The 17,154-nt window shown below is 33.8% G+C and overlaps 1 protein-coding gene across 1 annotated transcript; it reads left to right on the top strand.

The window, feature by feature from the left end:
* The first annotated feature begins 8,292 nt into the window (after positions 1 to 8,292).
* On the top strand, positions 8,293 to 17,032 carry tmem230b (transmembrane protein 230b). The gene is made up of 4 exons (XM_079826228.1): positions 8,293 to 8,475; positions 8,677 to 8,764; positions 11,430 to 11,558; positions 15,358 to 17,032. The coding sequence occupies exons 2-4, from the start codon at positions 8,684 to 8,686 to the stop codon at positions 15,496 to 15,498; spliced, it is 351 nt and encodes a 116-aa protein (XP_079682354.1). The 5' UTR covers positions 8,293 to 8,475; positions 8,677 to 8,683; the 3' UTR covers positions 15,499 to 17,032.
* The last annotated feature ends 122 nt before the right edge of the window (positions 17,033 to 17,154 follow it).

Here is a 17,154-nt window from a genome sequence, read left to right as displayed (position 1 = left end):
CTATCACGCCTCTAAACGGGTCTATCGCACCGCTAAACGAGTCTATCGTGCCGTTTAACGCGTCGATCACGGCGTTAAACGCGTATATCGTGTCGTTAAAAGCGTCGATCGCGACGTTAAACGTGTTTATTGCGCCGCAGGACTTCCAGACACGAGTCAACGCGTCTTTACATTGACTTGACATAGAAATCACTCGCTCCAGACGCTCATTTCGCGTTCGGTGTGAACGCAGCATAAAAGGGCTATATGTCGAATTCAGAAACCCTTGTTATTAGCGACACCAGTGGCCGTTAAGTGAACTGCAGCCAACAACTGGTCGTGAGACTGACCGTGATTCAATGCCCTGATATACTCACATGTGGATATGTTTGCACTGGCTCAATGTTGGGTTGTGGTCACTATATTTCATGACTAAATGTCTGACATCATTACGACGTTGGCTTGAGACGTTGACTCAACGTTGGATTTTGGTTATTTTCCAACGCAACCTAAAAACAACTAAAAATCAACATCAGCTGACGTCGGTTTTAGACGTTAAGTTAACGTTGGCATTAGACATTGAGCTGACATTGGTCACCTGACGCAACCAAATATCAACGAATAATGACGTGTTCCTGCTAGGAAAAGCAACAACTAGTGATAATGACTTCCGCTTTCACAGTGGGCGTCCAACAACAGCATTCCTATGGGGAAAGGGTGTTTTGGAGCATGTGAACGTCACAGGAGCAATGACACGAGCAGCAGAGAGGAATCATTTTGTCAGCCCTGTGCTTTCAATCGACCCCTTGGTTAATTAACCGATGCTTATCACAGGGAGGGCTTAAAGCCGGAGACCGCTGTAAAACCACAGCTCTTCTCTGACCTCCACAAACTGCTGGGATTTCATGTACACAAATTGCATATTTAAGCAATATAATAATCACTGCAATATGAGAATGATTAGTGAAGGATCATGTGACACTGAAGACTGGAGTAATGATGATAAATTCAGTTTTGATCACAGGAATAAATGACACTTTACTATATATTCACATAAAATTTAAACTGAGCATAAGAAACTTCTTATTTAAAAATCTTATTTATTTCAAACTTTTGACAGGTTGTGTGGTGTAATATCTTGTCTTCCACTATATAGTGTATTTTAGCATGACTGAAGGCTGGCTAATCAGCATCCAGGACCAAAAATAGCTGTTTTATAATTGGGTTTAATTACTCTAGTGCTTTAGATTCCCAGGCTTTTCCTGATCAATGATAATTGAACACAACTCTGACTCCAAACGTTAAGCAGATACTCGCTGGTCCGTTAAACGCGGTCAAAACAATAGACTTGACAGAAAAGCCCAGACCGCAGGGAAAGATGTGATGGATCAGTGGTCCAGCGTCTGAATCGATACCTCCACCACCCCTCCCGTCTCCCAGACTTTAAATAAGACCACCATCCACATCACAATCCATATATTGACTCCTGCTGTGAGTGGAGCGTTTCGGGGTGATGGTGGGTGAAGCCAGCGGCTACATGCCGTAATTAATGCTGAGTGCGCCATTACCAATCTCACTGCTGATGTGTTATGAAAGGGTCTGTCTAAGAGGAGCTGTACATCTCTGTCCTGGAACGAATCCTCTTAATCCATCTAAAAGAGGACAAATACGCGAGGATGGAAGCTGTAAAATGTCTGGGATCAAGCTTTATCCCTCACTGTCTAGACTGGTGGCTCTCAAATTGTTTTGCGACCAAGTCGCAACAGTAAAATGTGCAAAATTCAATTTTGATGGTTTCATGTTCTTGGCAGACAATATCTCAAAGCACACTGTGGTCACATTATTTGTTATGTTATGGCCTAAATTAATACATGATTGTTTAACTTTTCATGTTTAACATTCTCTTTCTAACATTTTTCAATGTACATTTATGAAATGCACCTTCTGTAAAGCTGCTTTGAAACAATGTGTATTGTTAAAAGCGCTATACAAATAAATTTGAATTGAATTGAACATTATGAAAAGCAGCATTGAATTCAATTGGGCATCAAGCGTAAATTCTAGCATTACTGCAAAAGGGTTTTATGGGATGCATGGCGTTTCACGTCACCAACAAAACATAAATGAGATGCATTTTCTCTTTACCTTTCACGTGCATTTTGATTTCAGAATTATGCACGGTTGATTATAAAGCTTGTTGCATTCTTTCATGTGAATTTATCATTATTTTTGATAAAAATAATGAACAGATGTGACGGAGATCAGCTAGTAGTCGATGTGCAAGAGACGCTCTAGCGACTGATGTTAGCGGTTTGAGCAGTGTTGGGCACGTTACTTTAAAAAAGTAATTAGTTATAGTTACTAGTTACTTCTTACAAATAGTAACTGAGTTAGTAACTGAGTTACATCATTATAAAAGTAACTAATTACCAGGGAAAGTAATTACTGTTACTTTTTTTGTTTGTTTTCAAATATTCAAATACGTCAAATAACTTGGATGCCCCCAATATTAGATATGTTAAATGAATGAATTGGACACTAAATAGAATAAATTATTATTATAAAACATTGTACATTAATGTACACTATTGTAATGTTGCTGTGGGACAATGTGAGAGACACCTATCAAAGTCAATGCATTATTGTAAATATTATCAGTAGGCCTACTATAGTGTAAATATTGTGTAAATATTATCAGTAGGCCTACTATAGTGTAAATATTGTGTAAATATTATCAGTACTATACTTTCCTTTGGTAGTGGAGCTCACGTTATCACCTGAGTTTTTAGCCACTAATTTTGTGGCATATGATGATGTGAGGCGCTTCAGAATCACTTGCCACCGGCGTGGAGAAACTATTTCTTCCTGGGCATAAGTTGCACGTTACATAAATATTCTTACCTTTCACCTCAACGAGGGAAAAGTAGCGTTTATACTTCCAGTTTGCGAAAGCAACCTTTGAAGTCGTTGGACCATCGCTGAATGTGCGTGTGTGTGTGTGTGTGTGTGTGTGTGTGAACCATAGACCGTAAAAAAAATAGGTGTGAACTCAACCTATCAACTTCAACCTTGTCTCCCACCCACCAATCATCATCAGTTATGTGCACCACCGCACCCACCCCCAACACGCATGATTGGTGCGCGCGCACACGCACACACACACACGCACACACACACACACACGCACACACACGCACGCACACACACACACGCACACACGCACGTTGCAGGTCCGACTGACAGAGAGCCTGTTCGGATGAAAAGCGTTTCAGTGAGCTCAATTATAGTAACGCGACTAACGCCACATTTTTTCCACAGTAACGCTAACGGCATTGTAACGGGAGAAACAGTTATTCGTTTGATTACTCGTTACTGAAAAAAATAATTCCGTTAGTAACGCCGGTATTCCCATCACTGGGTTTGAGTAAACCTCACTCCTCTGATCTCAAGAGACGCTCTAGTGACTGACTCTAGGGGTTGCAGCCTTTAGCCTCCGTGTTAGAGCATCCGACTCTCAGACAGGCGGACGCGGGTTCGAGTCCCGCTTAGAGCGGGCGGTTCAATCAGGAGGGCATGTAAATTTGCCTTCCTGTTCTAGGTGTTCTAGGGTTTTTCGATCTCAAATGCCATGGACCCCCAAATATGATCATCCCCTTCATTCATGTATAAAGCCCCAATTTATACTGTGAAAAATACACTCACCTAAAGGATTATTAGGAACACTAATGCTGTGTTTGACCCCCTTTCGCCTTCAGAACTGCCTTAATTCTACGTGGTATTGACTCAACAAGGAGCTGAAAGCATTCTTTAGAAATGTTGGCCCATATTGATAGGAGAGCATCTTGCAGTTGATGGAGATTTGTGGGATGAACATCCAGGGCACGAAGCTCCCGTTCCACCACATCCCAAAGATGCTCTATTGGGTTGAGATCTGGTGACTGTGGGGGCCATTTTAGTCCAGTGAACTCATTGTCATGTTCAAGAAACCAGTTTGAAATGATTGGAGCTTTGTGACGGTGCATTATCCTGCTGGAAGTAGCCATCAGAGGATGAGGACATGGTGCTCATAAAGGGATGGACATGGTCAGAAACAATGCTCAGGTAGGCCGTGGCATTTAAACCATGCCCAATTGGCACTAAGGGGCCTAAAGTGTGCCAAGAAAACATCCCCCACACCATTACACCACCACCACCAGCCTGCACAGTGGTAACAAGGCATGATGGATCCATGTTCTCATTCTGTTTACGCCAAATTCTGACTCTACCATCTGAATGTCTCAACAGAAATCCAGACTCATCAGACCAGGCAACATTTTTCCAGTCTTCAACTGTCCAATTTTGGTGAGCTGGTGCAAATTGTCGCCTCTTTTTCCTATTTGTAGTGGAGATGAGTGGTACCCGGTGGGGTCTTCTGCTGTTGTAGCCCATCCGCCTCAAGGTTGTGTGTGTTGTGGCTTCACAAATGCTTTGCTGCAGACCTCGGTTGTAACGAGTGGTTATTTCAGTCAAAGTTGCTCTTCTATCAGCTTGAATCAGTCGGCCCATGACCTCTGACCTCTAGCATCAACAAGGCATTTTCTCCCACAGGACTGCCGCATACTGGATGCTTTTCCCTTTTCACACCATTCTTTGTAAACCCTAGAAATTGCTTAAATCATCTTTCTTTCCCATTCCGACATTCAGTGTGGAGTTCAGGAGATTGTCTTGACCAGGACCACACCCCGAAATACATTGAAGCAACTGCCATGTGATTGGTTGATTAGATAATTGCATTAATGACAAATTGAACAGGTGTTCCTAATAATCCTTTAGGTGAGTGTATGTCTAAAATATTAATATTTAGTTTAGTTTTTACTACTCATTATAGAACTATACTACTTTTTTATATAATGTATTTATTTTAATCAGTTTATTGTTTAATTGTCAGTTTTTCTTTTAACTATCTCTCTGTTACAGATGCCAGAGGAAGATTAATAGACATGAAGATTGAACAATAACTGCTGCTATATCCAGTAATAAACACGCACTGCCGCATGAGGGGTTTAATTATTTTAAAATGGCTGATTAGTTGAGCTAGTCAGATGGACGGCGGACACAATCTCATGACGTGAAGCCCTCGAATAGAAATAATGTATGTTTGTCAAACATGAGTCATTTTCTGCTCAATGTCACTTTTCAACCTTCAACAGTTCAGCAAACATCCGGAAACACATCTGCTCTACATCACTCATGATGGGATGCTCAGCCGTTTCTATAGTGATGTGACCGCATTCAGAGACATTTTCTACATCATTTCTGACCATATCGAAACACAACCTGTACCATTTTGTAAAGATTCTTGTTTTTTAATACAAATTCTAATTTTAAAAAGAAAAGTATGTAATGCATTTTGCAATATTTATGTAAAATATGAACTAAATATAAAATAATAGATTTATTTTGCAATATTTATGAAAATATAAACTAAATATAAAATAATAGATTTATTTTGCAATATTTATGAAAATATGAACTAAATATAAAATAATAGATTTATTTTGCAATATTTATGAAAATATGTGACTAAATACAAAATAATAGATTAATTTCGCAATATTTATGAAAATATAAACTAAATATAAAATAATAGATTTATTTTGCAATATTTATGAAAATATGAACTAAATATAAAATAATAGATTTATTTTACAATATTTATGAAAATATGAACTAAATATAAAATAATAGATTTATTTTGCAATATTTATGAAAATATGTGACTAAATATAAAATAATAGATTTATTTTACAATATTTATGAAAATATGTGACTAAATATAAAATAATAGATTTATTTTACAATATTTATGAAAATATAAACTAAATATAAAATAATAGATTTATTTTGCAATATTTATGAAAATATGTGACTAAATATAAAATAATAGATTTATTTTACAATATTTATGAAAATATGAACTAAATATAAAATCATATATTTATTTTACAATATCTATGAAAATATGAACTAAATATAAAATCATAGATTTATTTTGCAATATTTATGAAAATATGAACTAAATATAAAATAATAGATTTATTTTGCAATATTTATGAAAATATGAACTAAATATAAAATAATAGATTTATTTTGCAATATTTATGAATATATGAACTAAACATAAAATAATAGATTTATTTTGCAATATTTATGAAAATATGAACTAAATATAAAATAATAGATTAATTTTGCAATATTTATGAAAATATGAACTAAATATAAAATAATAGATTTATTTTGCAATATTTATGAAAATATGAACTAAATATAAAATAATAGATTTATTTTGCAATATTTATGAAAATATAAAATAATATATTTATTTTGCAATATTTATGAAAATATGAACTAAATATAAAATAATAGATTTATTTTGCAATATTTATGAAAATATAAACTAAATATAAAATAATAGATTTATTTTGCAATATTTATGAAAATATGAACTAAATATAAAATAATATATTTATTTTGCAATATTTATGAAAATATAAAATAATATATTTATTTTGCAATATTTATGAAAATATGAACTAAATATAAAATAATATATTTATTTTGCAATATTTATGAAAATATGAACTAAATATAAAATAATAGATTTATTTTGCAATATTTATGAAAATATGAACTAAATATAAAATAATAGATTTATTTTGCAATATTTATGAAAATATGAACTAAATATAAAATAATAGATTAATTTTGCAATATTTATGAAAATATGAACTAAATATAAAATAATAGATTTATTTTGCAATATTTATGAAAATATGAACTAAATATAAAATAATAGATTTATTTTGCAATATTTATGAAAATATAAAATAATAGATTTATTTTGCAATATTTATGAAAATATGAACTAAATATAAAATAATAGATTTATTTTGCAATATTTATGAAAATATAAACTAAATATAAAATAATAGATTTATTTTGCAATATTTATGAAAATATGAACTAAATATAAAATAATATATTTATTTTGCAATATTTATGAAAATATAAAATAATAGATTTATTTTGCAATATTTATGAAAATATGAACTAAATATAAAATAATATATTTATTTTGCAATATTTATGAAAATATGAACTAAATATAAAATAATAGATTTATTTTGCAATATTTATGAAAATATGAACTAAATATAAAATAATAGATTTATTTTGCAATATTTATGAAAATATAAAATAATAGATTTATTTTGCAATATTTATGAAAATATAAACTAAATATAAAATAATAGATTTATTTTGCAATATTTATGAAAATATGTGACTAAATATAAAATAATAGATTTATTTTGCAATATTTATGAAAATATAAAATAATAGATTTATTTTGCAATATTTATGAAAATATAAACTAAATATAAAATAATAGATTTATTTTGCAATATTTATGAAAATATGAACTAAATATAAAATAATATATTTATTTTGCAATATTTATGAAAATATGAACTAAATATAAAATAATAGATTTATTTTGCAATATTTATGAAAATATGAACTAAATATAAAATAATAGATTTATTTTGCAATATTTATGAAAATATAAAATAATAGATTTATTTTGCAATATTTATGAAAATATGAACTAAATATAAAATAATAGATTTATTTTGCAATATTTATGAAAATATGTTACTATCAAGAGTAAACTTATTTTTGTTCAAAAGAACAGCATTATTTTGAAATAGATTTTATGATTTATTTCTTATTTTTTAAACATTTCACAAACAAAATAAAAAGACACAAAAGGGAAAGAGATGCTTACAATAGAAATAACACACACTTTAACACACTTCAGTTTCTGTCAGGGAGAAATCACACCTATAGCCCAAATCCTGCATCTTTGGTAGAAATACATACCATATTAATTTGCCATATTTATGATATCATATTTTGATATTGTGTGTTGTTCATTGATCGTAATGATTTCTTTTTTTTTTATTGGATAATGATGATGTGCATTGTATCATGTGCATCTTTATAAGATAATAATCACCAAATCCTTAATATAAATATATTATTTCCATTTGCTCAAACTCACTTACCAAAGATAGAGCGCCATCGTGTGGTTTAGTCTTATCCAACTTACTGCATTTTGCAATATTTATGTATTTATAACTAAATATTTTGCAATGTTGATGAGAATATGTGACCTGACGGTAGAATCAAGAGTAAACTTTAACATCCTTATTTCATTATCTAAGAGAGAGCGCCCTCGTGTGGTTTAGCCTTGTGAACTGCGCATGCGCGCTTGACACACCCGGAAGCTTTGGGTTTATAAACAGCATTTCATGTGCGACTGTCACAAACTGGCATTAATGGCGTTTTTAATACATATCATCTTAAAATGACTTCGGAAATATAAATCATTTTTCTTGTGACTCGTACTTCAGACTATTTAGGCGATTCCGAGGCTGCAATATCAGGTCGAAGAAGGTAATTTAATTTAATTCAATTTAATTTAGTTAAATGTTGATAAGTTGACATGTAAATATCTCTTCTAAGTTCTACAGCTGACCATTTAATAACAGTCCGAGCTGATTCTGATTTAGCAGTAATAATATAGCAGCATATGCCTTGATTGTTGTTTTCACTGGTGTGTGTTTATGAATTATGAATTATGATTCTGAACCCCAGATTGAAGATGCCAGCTCGAAACACCATCAACAGTGGCGTCAGATACTCCAAACTAGCGAGTGATGATGACGGATACATCGACCTCCAGGTGAAGAGAGAGAGAAGTTTGAATTTTAACTAACTTTTATTACATTTCACAGTATATTAATAAATATTAAGAGTAACCCCAACTCACAAGAAATGTGTTCAAACCAAATCACCTTCAAATACAGAGCACAAAGCCCCATTACAACACCAAACGCCTTCAAAAGTGATCAGATCATCCATATGCTTGTAATAAGCAAAATCAATCAATATTCTTGCTTTCAACATGTTTGAAAAAACAACAACAACAACAACAACATTCTGCTCCGAGTTTTGTTCAACTTTCTTTTTCCTAGTTATATAAATAGCCAATTTTGCTTGGCCTAAAACGAAATTCAACAACTGACAGACAAATCTTCTTTTCCAAAACATATTTAAAACCCCAAATAAATAACACTTGAAAAAGTTTCTTTAAACCTCTGAAAATATTTTCTAAAGACAGAAATAAAGGCTCTAATATTGCACAATCTACAAAAGCAGATAACCGATAAATGAGAGAGAGAGAGAGAGAGAGAGAGAGAGAGAGAGAGAGAGAGAGAGAGAGAGAGAGAGAGAGAGAGAGAGAGAGAGAGAGAGGCTTCTCATAGATCGGTGTTACTCACTTTAATGCGAGTCATTTCTAGGGTGTGTCTACATATCTATTTATTCATATCTCTGCGTTTTTGTCTGTGTGTGTGTGTATTATTATATATCTTTGCATGTATGTATGTATGTACAGATGTTTATCACATATTATGTTTATACATCACATCACATCTTTATATGTCACATAAATAATCTTTACTATATCGCATTTTATAATACATATAATATTATGTATAATGTATAATGAGTAATAAATATTTATCTTTTATGATGGACAGATGCTCTTTTATGATGGATAGATGCACTTTTATGATGCACTTTTATGATGGACAGATGCACTTTTATGATGGATAGATGCTCTTTTATGATGGACAGATGCACTTTTATGATGGATAGATGCACTTTTATGATGGATAGATGCACTTTTATGATGGATAGATGCTCTTTTATGATGGATAGATGCACTTTTATGATGGATAGATGCTCTTTTATGATGGATAGATGCACTTTTATGATGGACAGATGCACTTTTATGATGGACAGATGCTCTTTTATGATGGACAGATGCACTTTTATGATGGATAGATGCACTTTTATGATGGACAGATGCACTTTTATGATGGATAGATGCTCTTTTATGATGGACAGATGCACTTTTATGATGGATAGATGCACTTTTATGATGGATAGATGCACTTTTATGATGGACAGATGCTCTTTTATGATGGACAGATGCACTTTTATGATGGATAGATGCACTTTTATGATGGATAGATGCACTTTTATGATGGACAGATGCACTTTTATGATGGATGGATGGATGCACTTTTATGATGGACAGATGCACTTTTATGATGGACAGATGCACTTTTATGATGGATAGATGCACTTTTATGATGGATGGATGCACTTTTATGATGGACAGATGCACTTTTATGATGGACAGATGCACTTTTATGATGGACAGATGCTCTTTTATGATGGACAGATGCACTTTTATGATGGACAGATGCACTTTTATGATGGATAGATGCACTTTTATGATGGATAGATGCACTTTTATGATGGACAGATGCACTTTTATGATGGATGGATGGATGCACTTTTATGATGGACAGATGCACTTTTATGATGGACAGATGCACTTTTATGATGGATAGATGCACTTTTATGATGGACGGATGCACTTTTATGATGGACAGATGCACTTTTATGATGGACAGATGCACTTTTATGATGGACAGATGCTCTTTTATGATGGACAGATGCACTTTTATGATGGACAGATGCACTTTTATGATGGATAGATGCACTTTTATGATGGATAGATGCACTTTTATGATGGACAGATGCACTTTTATGATGGACAGATGCACTTTTATGATGGATAGATGCACTTTTATGATGGATAGATGCACTTTTATGATGGATGGATGCACTTTTATGATGGACAGATGCACTTTTATGATGGACAGATGCACTTTTATGATGGACAGATGCTCTTTTATGATGGACAGATGCACTTTTATGATGGATAGATGCACATTTATGATGGACAGATGCACTTTTATGATGGACAGATGCACTTTTATGATGGACGGATGCACTTTTATGATGATAGATGCACTTTTATGATGGACAGATGCTCTTTTATGATGGATAGATGCACTTTTATGATGGATAGATGCTCTTTTATGATGGATAGATGCACTTTTATGATGGACGGATGCACTTTTATGATGGATAGATGCACTTTTATGATGATAGATGCACTTTTATGATGGACAGATGCTCTTTTATGATGGATAGATGCACTTTTATGATGGATAGATGCTCTTTTATGATGGATAGATGCACTTTTATGATTGACGGATGCACTTTTATGATGGATAGATGCACTTTTATGATGGATAGATGCACTTTTATGATGGATGGATGCACTTTTATGATGGACGGATGCACTTTTATGATGGATAGATGCACTTTTATGATGGATAGATGCTCTTTTATGATGAATGGATGCACTTTTATGATGGACGGATGCACTTTTATGATGGATAGTAATATGTTCTTTCTCTTTTCAGTTTAAGAGAAGTCCTCCTAAAGTCCCCTATAAAGCGATCGCCCTGGCGACCGTCCTCTTCCTCATCGGCTCTATCCTCATCACCATCGGATCGCTCCTGCTGGCCGGATACTTTGACGTTGATGAAGCTGTGAGTGCAGACTGAACCGTTATTAGCTCCTCCTTCAGATGTCTAGAAAAGTGTCTCATGCGTTTTTTATTGTGCATTAATTTGATTTCATAAAGCTGTTGGTTTATGTTTTCTCACGATCCTAATCTCCGGAGCCTTTGCAGCGTGAATGATCTTTTATTTGTGCATTTTGGTTTAAGGTTTAGCAACTTATGTGCTTTTTTATTGTTATTTTAATTTCTGTATAGCGTAAACTTATTGTGGTAACACTTTACTTGAAGGCGTTAAATATAATGCATTATTTTAGTGCATTAATTATGCCTTGTATGATCTCATGAATAATATACAGTTATATTGCACAGTTATAATACTTCATTGTTACTCCTTTAGAAAGTGTAACTGATTAAGATATGACCAAAAAAAAACGTTTTGAGACGTAACAAGGAATCTGCAAATATTACAATGCATTTTAACTTTGCTTACAATTATTTATGAAAAGATATATTGGCTTATTTATAATGTACATTATGAATAGTTTTATAATGCATTATACATAAATACTTTAAGTGTTACCTTTTATTATTTCAGTGTTAGTTTGAGTAATTTTAGAATTTCTATATATATTAGTGCAGCCAAATCGATTAATTGCAATTAATCGCATCTAACATAAGTTTATTTATATAATATATGTGTGGTTATATATATTTCTGTGTGTGTGTGTGTGTGTGTGTGTATTCAATACACACACACACACACACACACACACACAAATAATATATATAACCACACACATATATTATAAACAAACATTTATGTTAGATGCGATTAATTGCAATTAATCGATTCAACAGCCCTAATATATATATAAATAAAAAGTTTTGCTTCATTTGAATCAAATTAATTAAATTACTGAAAATGTAATAATTTTAAAACTAATAGTTTTAGTTAACAATAACACCGTAGGCCTGGCATTTCTAAAATAAATATACATTTAGCTAATTATGCTCTTGGTACTTTAATGAGAAATGTGAATAAACCTGTAGCATTTCTCGAAATGTTCTTCTTTTCAGTGGTTCAAAGCTATCTACAAATGGTCTTGATTTTAAACCCATCTTCATCCAGTATTCTCATCAGTAATGACGCGTGTGTGTGTGAGGAGGACATGTCCTCTGGTCTCAGAGTGAGTTTAATGGCGGTCAGTACGCTGGACGAGTGGCAGAATGTGCTGAGATTACGCAGCACCTGATGTGGAGGTTAATCCTCCAGGTTTAGACGCGCCGCTCTTAAGAAACCCCTCCATCTGTGGCCTGTGCTAATGCTAATGCTAATGCTAATGCAGCTCGGTCAGAGTGAATTCACACGAGGGCTTCATGTTAAAACACTTTCCCTCAGTCTAACAGTATTTATTATTCTCCTGCCGTGCCGCAAAGGACTAAACGTGACTTGGATCTGCATTTTGGGTGACAATGGAACATTTGAATATCCATTAAATTCTGATATAAGTCACATGTTTGGAAATAACCATGATTTGATTATTGTAGTGACGTTTTAGAGCGGTTAATGGCGTGCGGTGGCTGGGATATAGATAAACTTAACAACATAAATAGCATCATTTTTGGAATGACTTATCACAGAAAAAATTTGTTTTAGTCCCATAACATCAGTTAATGGAAACGTCGTCATTTCGCAATTTTTTTTTTATCGACTTTTAGAAAATATCGCAAAAGTTTTGCGCAAATCCGTAATGGAAACGTGGCTTGTGTCAGTGTTTACTGCACACACTCCGGCACACTGAGACACACTGAGTGTCAGGATCCCTAAATGTACCCATTCTTCAGCTGATGCTTCACGTCTTATTGCCTGTCTCCACTTTTGTCTCCTTAACCCTCTGGAGTCTGAGCTGTTTTGGGGCCCTTTAGAAGTTTTGACATGCTCTGACATTTGTGTTTTTTTCAGTTGCTTATGAACACATTAATGGCAAAAGTGTAATTACACTGTATTCAGCACAAACTGGGCTACCATAATATGTGAGCAACATGTATGTACATGCTTGTATTTTTGAGAGAAAAATGTTTATGCATGATTTTTGAAAAAACTAAAAAATTTGTTTTAAAATGAAGGCCTAAAAACACACAATAGATTTGTGTTCACAAGACTTTTGACTAGTGGGTGTATTTGCCTAGAGTTTTTGCTTTAAACTGATGTGAGAATCATTGAGCCGGCTCATTCACATAAAACAATACACTGATTTAAAAAACAAAGCCAGTATGCGAGGAGGCGTGATATCTAATGAATAATGATGAGATAACACCTGAGAGGACAAAATAACATAATAGCCCGCATAATGAGCTGCATAATGAGCTGCATAATGAATGAGCTTCAGTTGTGTGACTGAGAGAGCAAAAAAACGCTCTTCTTATTTAGTTGAACACTGTACTTATCTAGTAAATGCATCTTGATTTAAATATCAGGGAAAATATCGGTAATTCGATATATCGGTCGATCACTACTAAGAAGGTTGATGTCTAACTTTAAAAGATGAATGAGGAGGAGGAGGAGAGTGAATGACGTCTTGGGTCGTCTTGGGTATGCATTTAAGGGTTAAAGGGTTAGTTCACCCAAAAATGTAAATTCTGTCATTAATGACTGACCCTCATGTGGTTGGACACCCGTCAGACCTCCGTTCATCTTCAGACACAAATGAAGATATTTTAGTGTAAATCTGATGCTCTGAAAGGCCTCCATTGGCTCAACTTTACACTCTCAAGACCCTTTTAAAAGACACTAAAGACTAAAGTTACAAAGTCCATCTCACTACAGCGGCTCTACAATAACTTTATGAAGCGGCGAGAATAGTTTTTGTGCGCAAAAAAACCCTAAATAACGACTTACATAGTGATGACGATTTCAAAACACGGCCTCATGAAGCTTCAGAGCGTTATGAATCAGTGAGTCGATTCAGCGGTTCGGAGCGTTATGAATCAGTGAGTCGATTCAGCGGTTCGGAGCGTTATGAATCAGTGAGTCGATTCAGCAGTTTGGAGCGTTATGAATCAGTGAGTCGATTCAGCAGTTTGGAGCATAATGAATCAGTGAGTCGATTCAGCAGTTTGGAGCGTTATGAATCAGTGAGTCGATTCAGCAGTTTGAAGCATTATGAATCAGTGAGTCCATTCAGCAGTTTGGAGCGTTATGAATCAGTGAGTCGATTCAGCAGTTTGAATCGCCAAATTTCAGCAGTTTGGCGGTTTGACACGTGATCCGAATCATGATTCGACTCACTGATTCGTAACGCTTCGAAGCTTCATGATGCCGTGTTTTGAAATCGTCATCACTATATAAGTCGTTATTTAGGGGTTTTTTTGTGCACAAAAACTATTCTCGTCACTCCATAAAGTTATTGTAGAGCCGCTGTAGTGAGATGGACTTTGTATCGACGTCTTTAGTGTCTTTTAAGGGTCTTGAGAGTGTAAAGTTGAGCCAATGGAGGCCTTTCAGAGCATCAGATTTACACTAAAATATCTTCATTTGTGTCTGAAGATGAACGGAGGTCTGACGGGTGTCCAACCACATGAGGCTCAGTCATTAATGACAGAATTTTCATTTTTGGGTGAACTAACCCTTTGAACTGTTTGTTCAGCTTTAAAATTTTAAGTTTAGTCAACTTGAAATGTGAAGTTGTACTGTGACTAAGTGAGATTTGAGTTGACGAAACTTAAAATTTCAAGCGTTTTGTTTTCCAGTAGGCCAGATTTAGAGGGCGATCTGAGATGATCTGAGCCGCTGAAACTCAACCTGTGTGTGTTTGTGTCCCTCACAGCACCGCGACCGCACCATCCCAGTCCTGATTATTGGGATCCTGGTCTTTCTTCCGGGTTTTTACCACCTGCGCATCGCCTATTACGCCTCCAAGGGTTACCGCGGTTACTCCTACGATGACATCCCCGACTTTGATGACTGAGCGACGGTCGGCTGATGTGACAGACGTTTGATCTGCCGCCACATCTCGGCCTCATTTCCTTTATTTATGAGACGTGGTTTGAAGTTCATGGGTTTCATGATTTGTGATGAAAGCCGGTCCCAGTTCATTTACAGGTGTTTGGAACAAGCAAAACTCTTTCATATTTGATCATTATTGTGATGCATTGCTCTGGGGTTGAAAGCTGTCATTACGCATGTGATGTTTGCTCATTGTTGAGAACACAACTGTCCTTGAGATTAAAAGATAAAGGGTTTTATTTTTAATAATAAGCGTAATTGCAGATGTTCCATGTTCATTTCTGGATTTAATTTATTTTAATTTGTGATTGTATTGCCGTCACAGAGAATAAACTGTTTTTAAACTGAAGTCTGAGTTTTAGAAACTGCTCATTGTAAAAAAGGTGATAATAAAATGACCTGTCCTGTAGTTGTTGGTCCACTGGCGCCCTCGTGTGGGTCATACATGAACTCAAAATAACAGCATTGAGATTCTTTTGTTTGGAAAAACAGGTTATCAGACAATCATCTTTTTATTTTGCATGTGGGATATATAATGTTGACACGAGAAACAGCTTGTCTGAGTATAAAGTTAATAAAAATACCCCCCAAAAATACATTTCCCATTAGTTTAGACTCAAATTCTCACTATTAAGAGTGTCTTATTATCATGCATATCACTAGGATATTGTCTGTATTAGCACTTATAAAGCACATATTAATGCATGGTCATATTCTACATCCATAATCATAAACTTAACTATTAATAAGTAAGTAAACTTTATTTATAAAGCACATAACACAGATAAAATCACAAAGTGCAGAAATTTAACAATATAAAAGGCCATTCAACTAAAAGTTTGTCTTAATAAAGGTATAATAAGCAGTAATTAGGAGTTTTCTGAGGTAAAAGTCGTAGTTAATAGTGAGATTTGGACCCTAAACTTATGTATTCAAATTCTAAAATATGTACAAATATATCTAAAATGTAATGTAATATTTTAACGCAAAACCCCATATTTGTTTCTCAATGATCTATCAAAAAGGCATTTAAAATTCTAAAATATATATAAATTGCACATAGCTTGTCTAAAACTGAATTTTTTGTTATTAAAACCCCAAATTTTACAGCAAAATCACACATTTGTATCCACCAAAAAGACATTTAAAATGATAAAATATGTATAAACAGCCGATAATAAATAATACTACCTAATAGCTTGTCTAAAATGTAATCTTTTGATATTAAAACCCCATATTTTACAGCAAAACCCCATATTTGTGTCTTAATGATCTATCAAAAAGGCATTTAAAATTCTAAAATATGTATAAATTGCACCTAGCTTGACTAAAATTAATTTTTTTGTTATTAAAACTCCAAATTTTACAGCATGAAATTGTTGTAACAGGTGTCATTTTTATTATTGAAGGCTAATGATATGGTTATATATGCAAAAGCACAAATAACAATTAATAGAATCAGTTCAGGTTATTGAGAACTAAATAATTAGTATTGTAAAAAAAAAAAGTGAATAAAAATAAATTTGTAACTATGATCATAATTGAAAATGTTGTAATATAGGCTATTGTACACTGTAATGTCAAATGCCAGACTGTGTGTGTGTGTGTGTGTGTGTGT

The sequence above is a fragment of the Gobio gobio genome (genome assembly GCF_949357685.1).
Source record: "Gobio gobio genome assembly, chromosome: 10".
NCBI lineage: Eukaryota > Metazoa > Chordata > Actinopteri > Cypriniformes > Gobionidae > Gobio > Gobio gobio.
The sequence above is the reverse complement of the archived record's forward strand: the minus strand, read 5'-3'. Positions and strand labels throughout refer to the sequence as shown.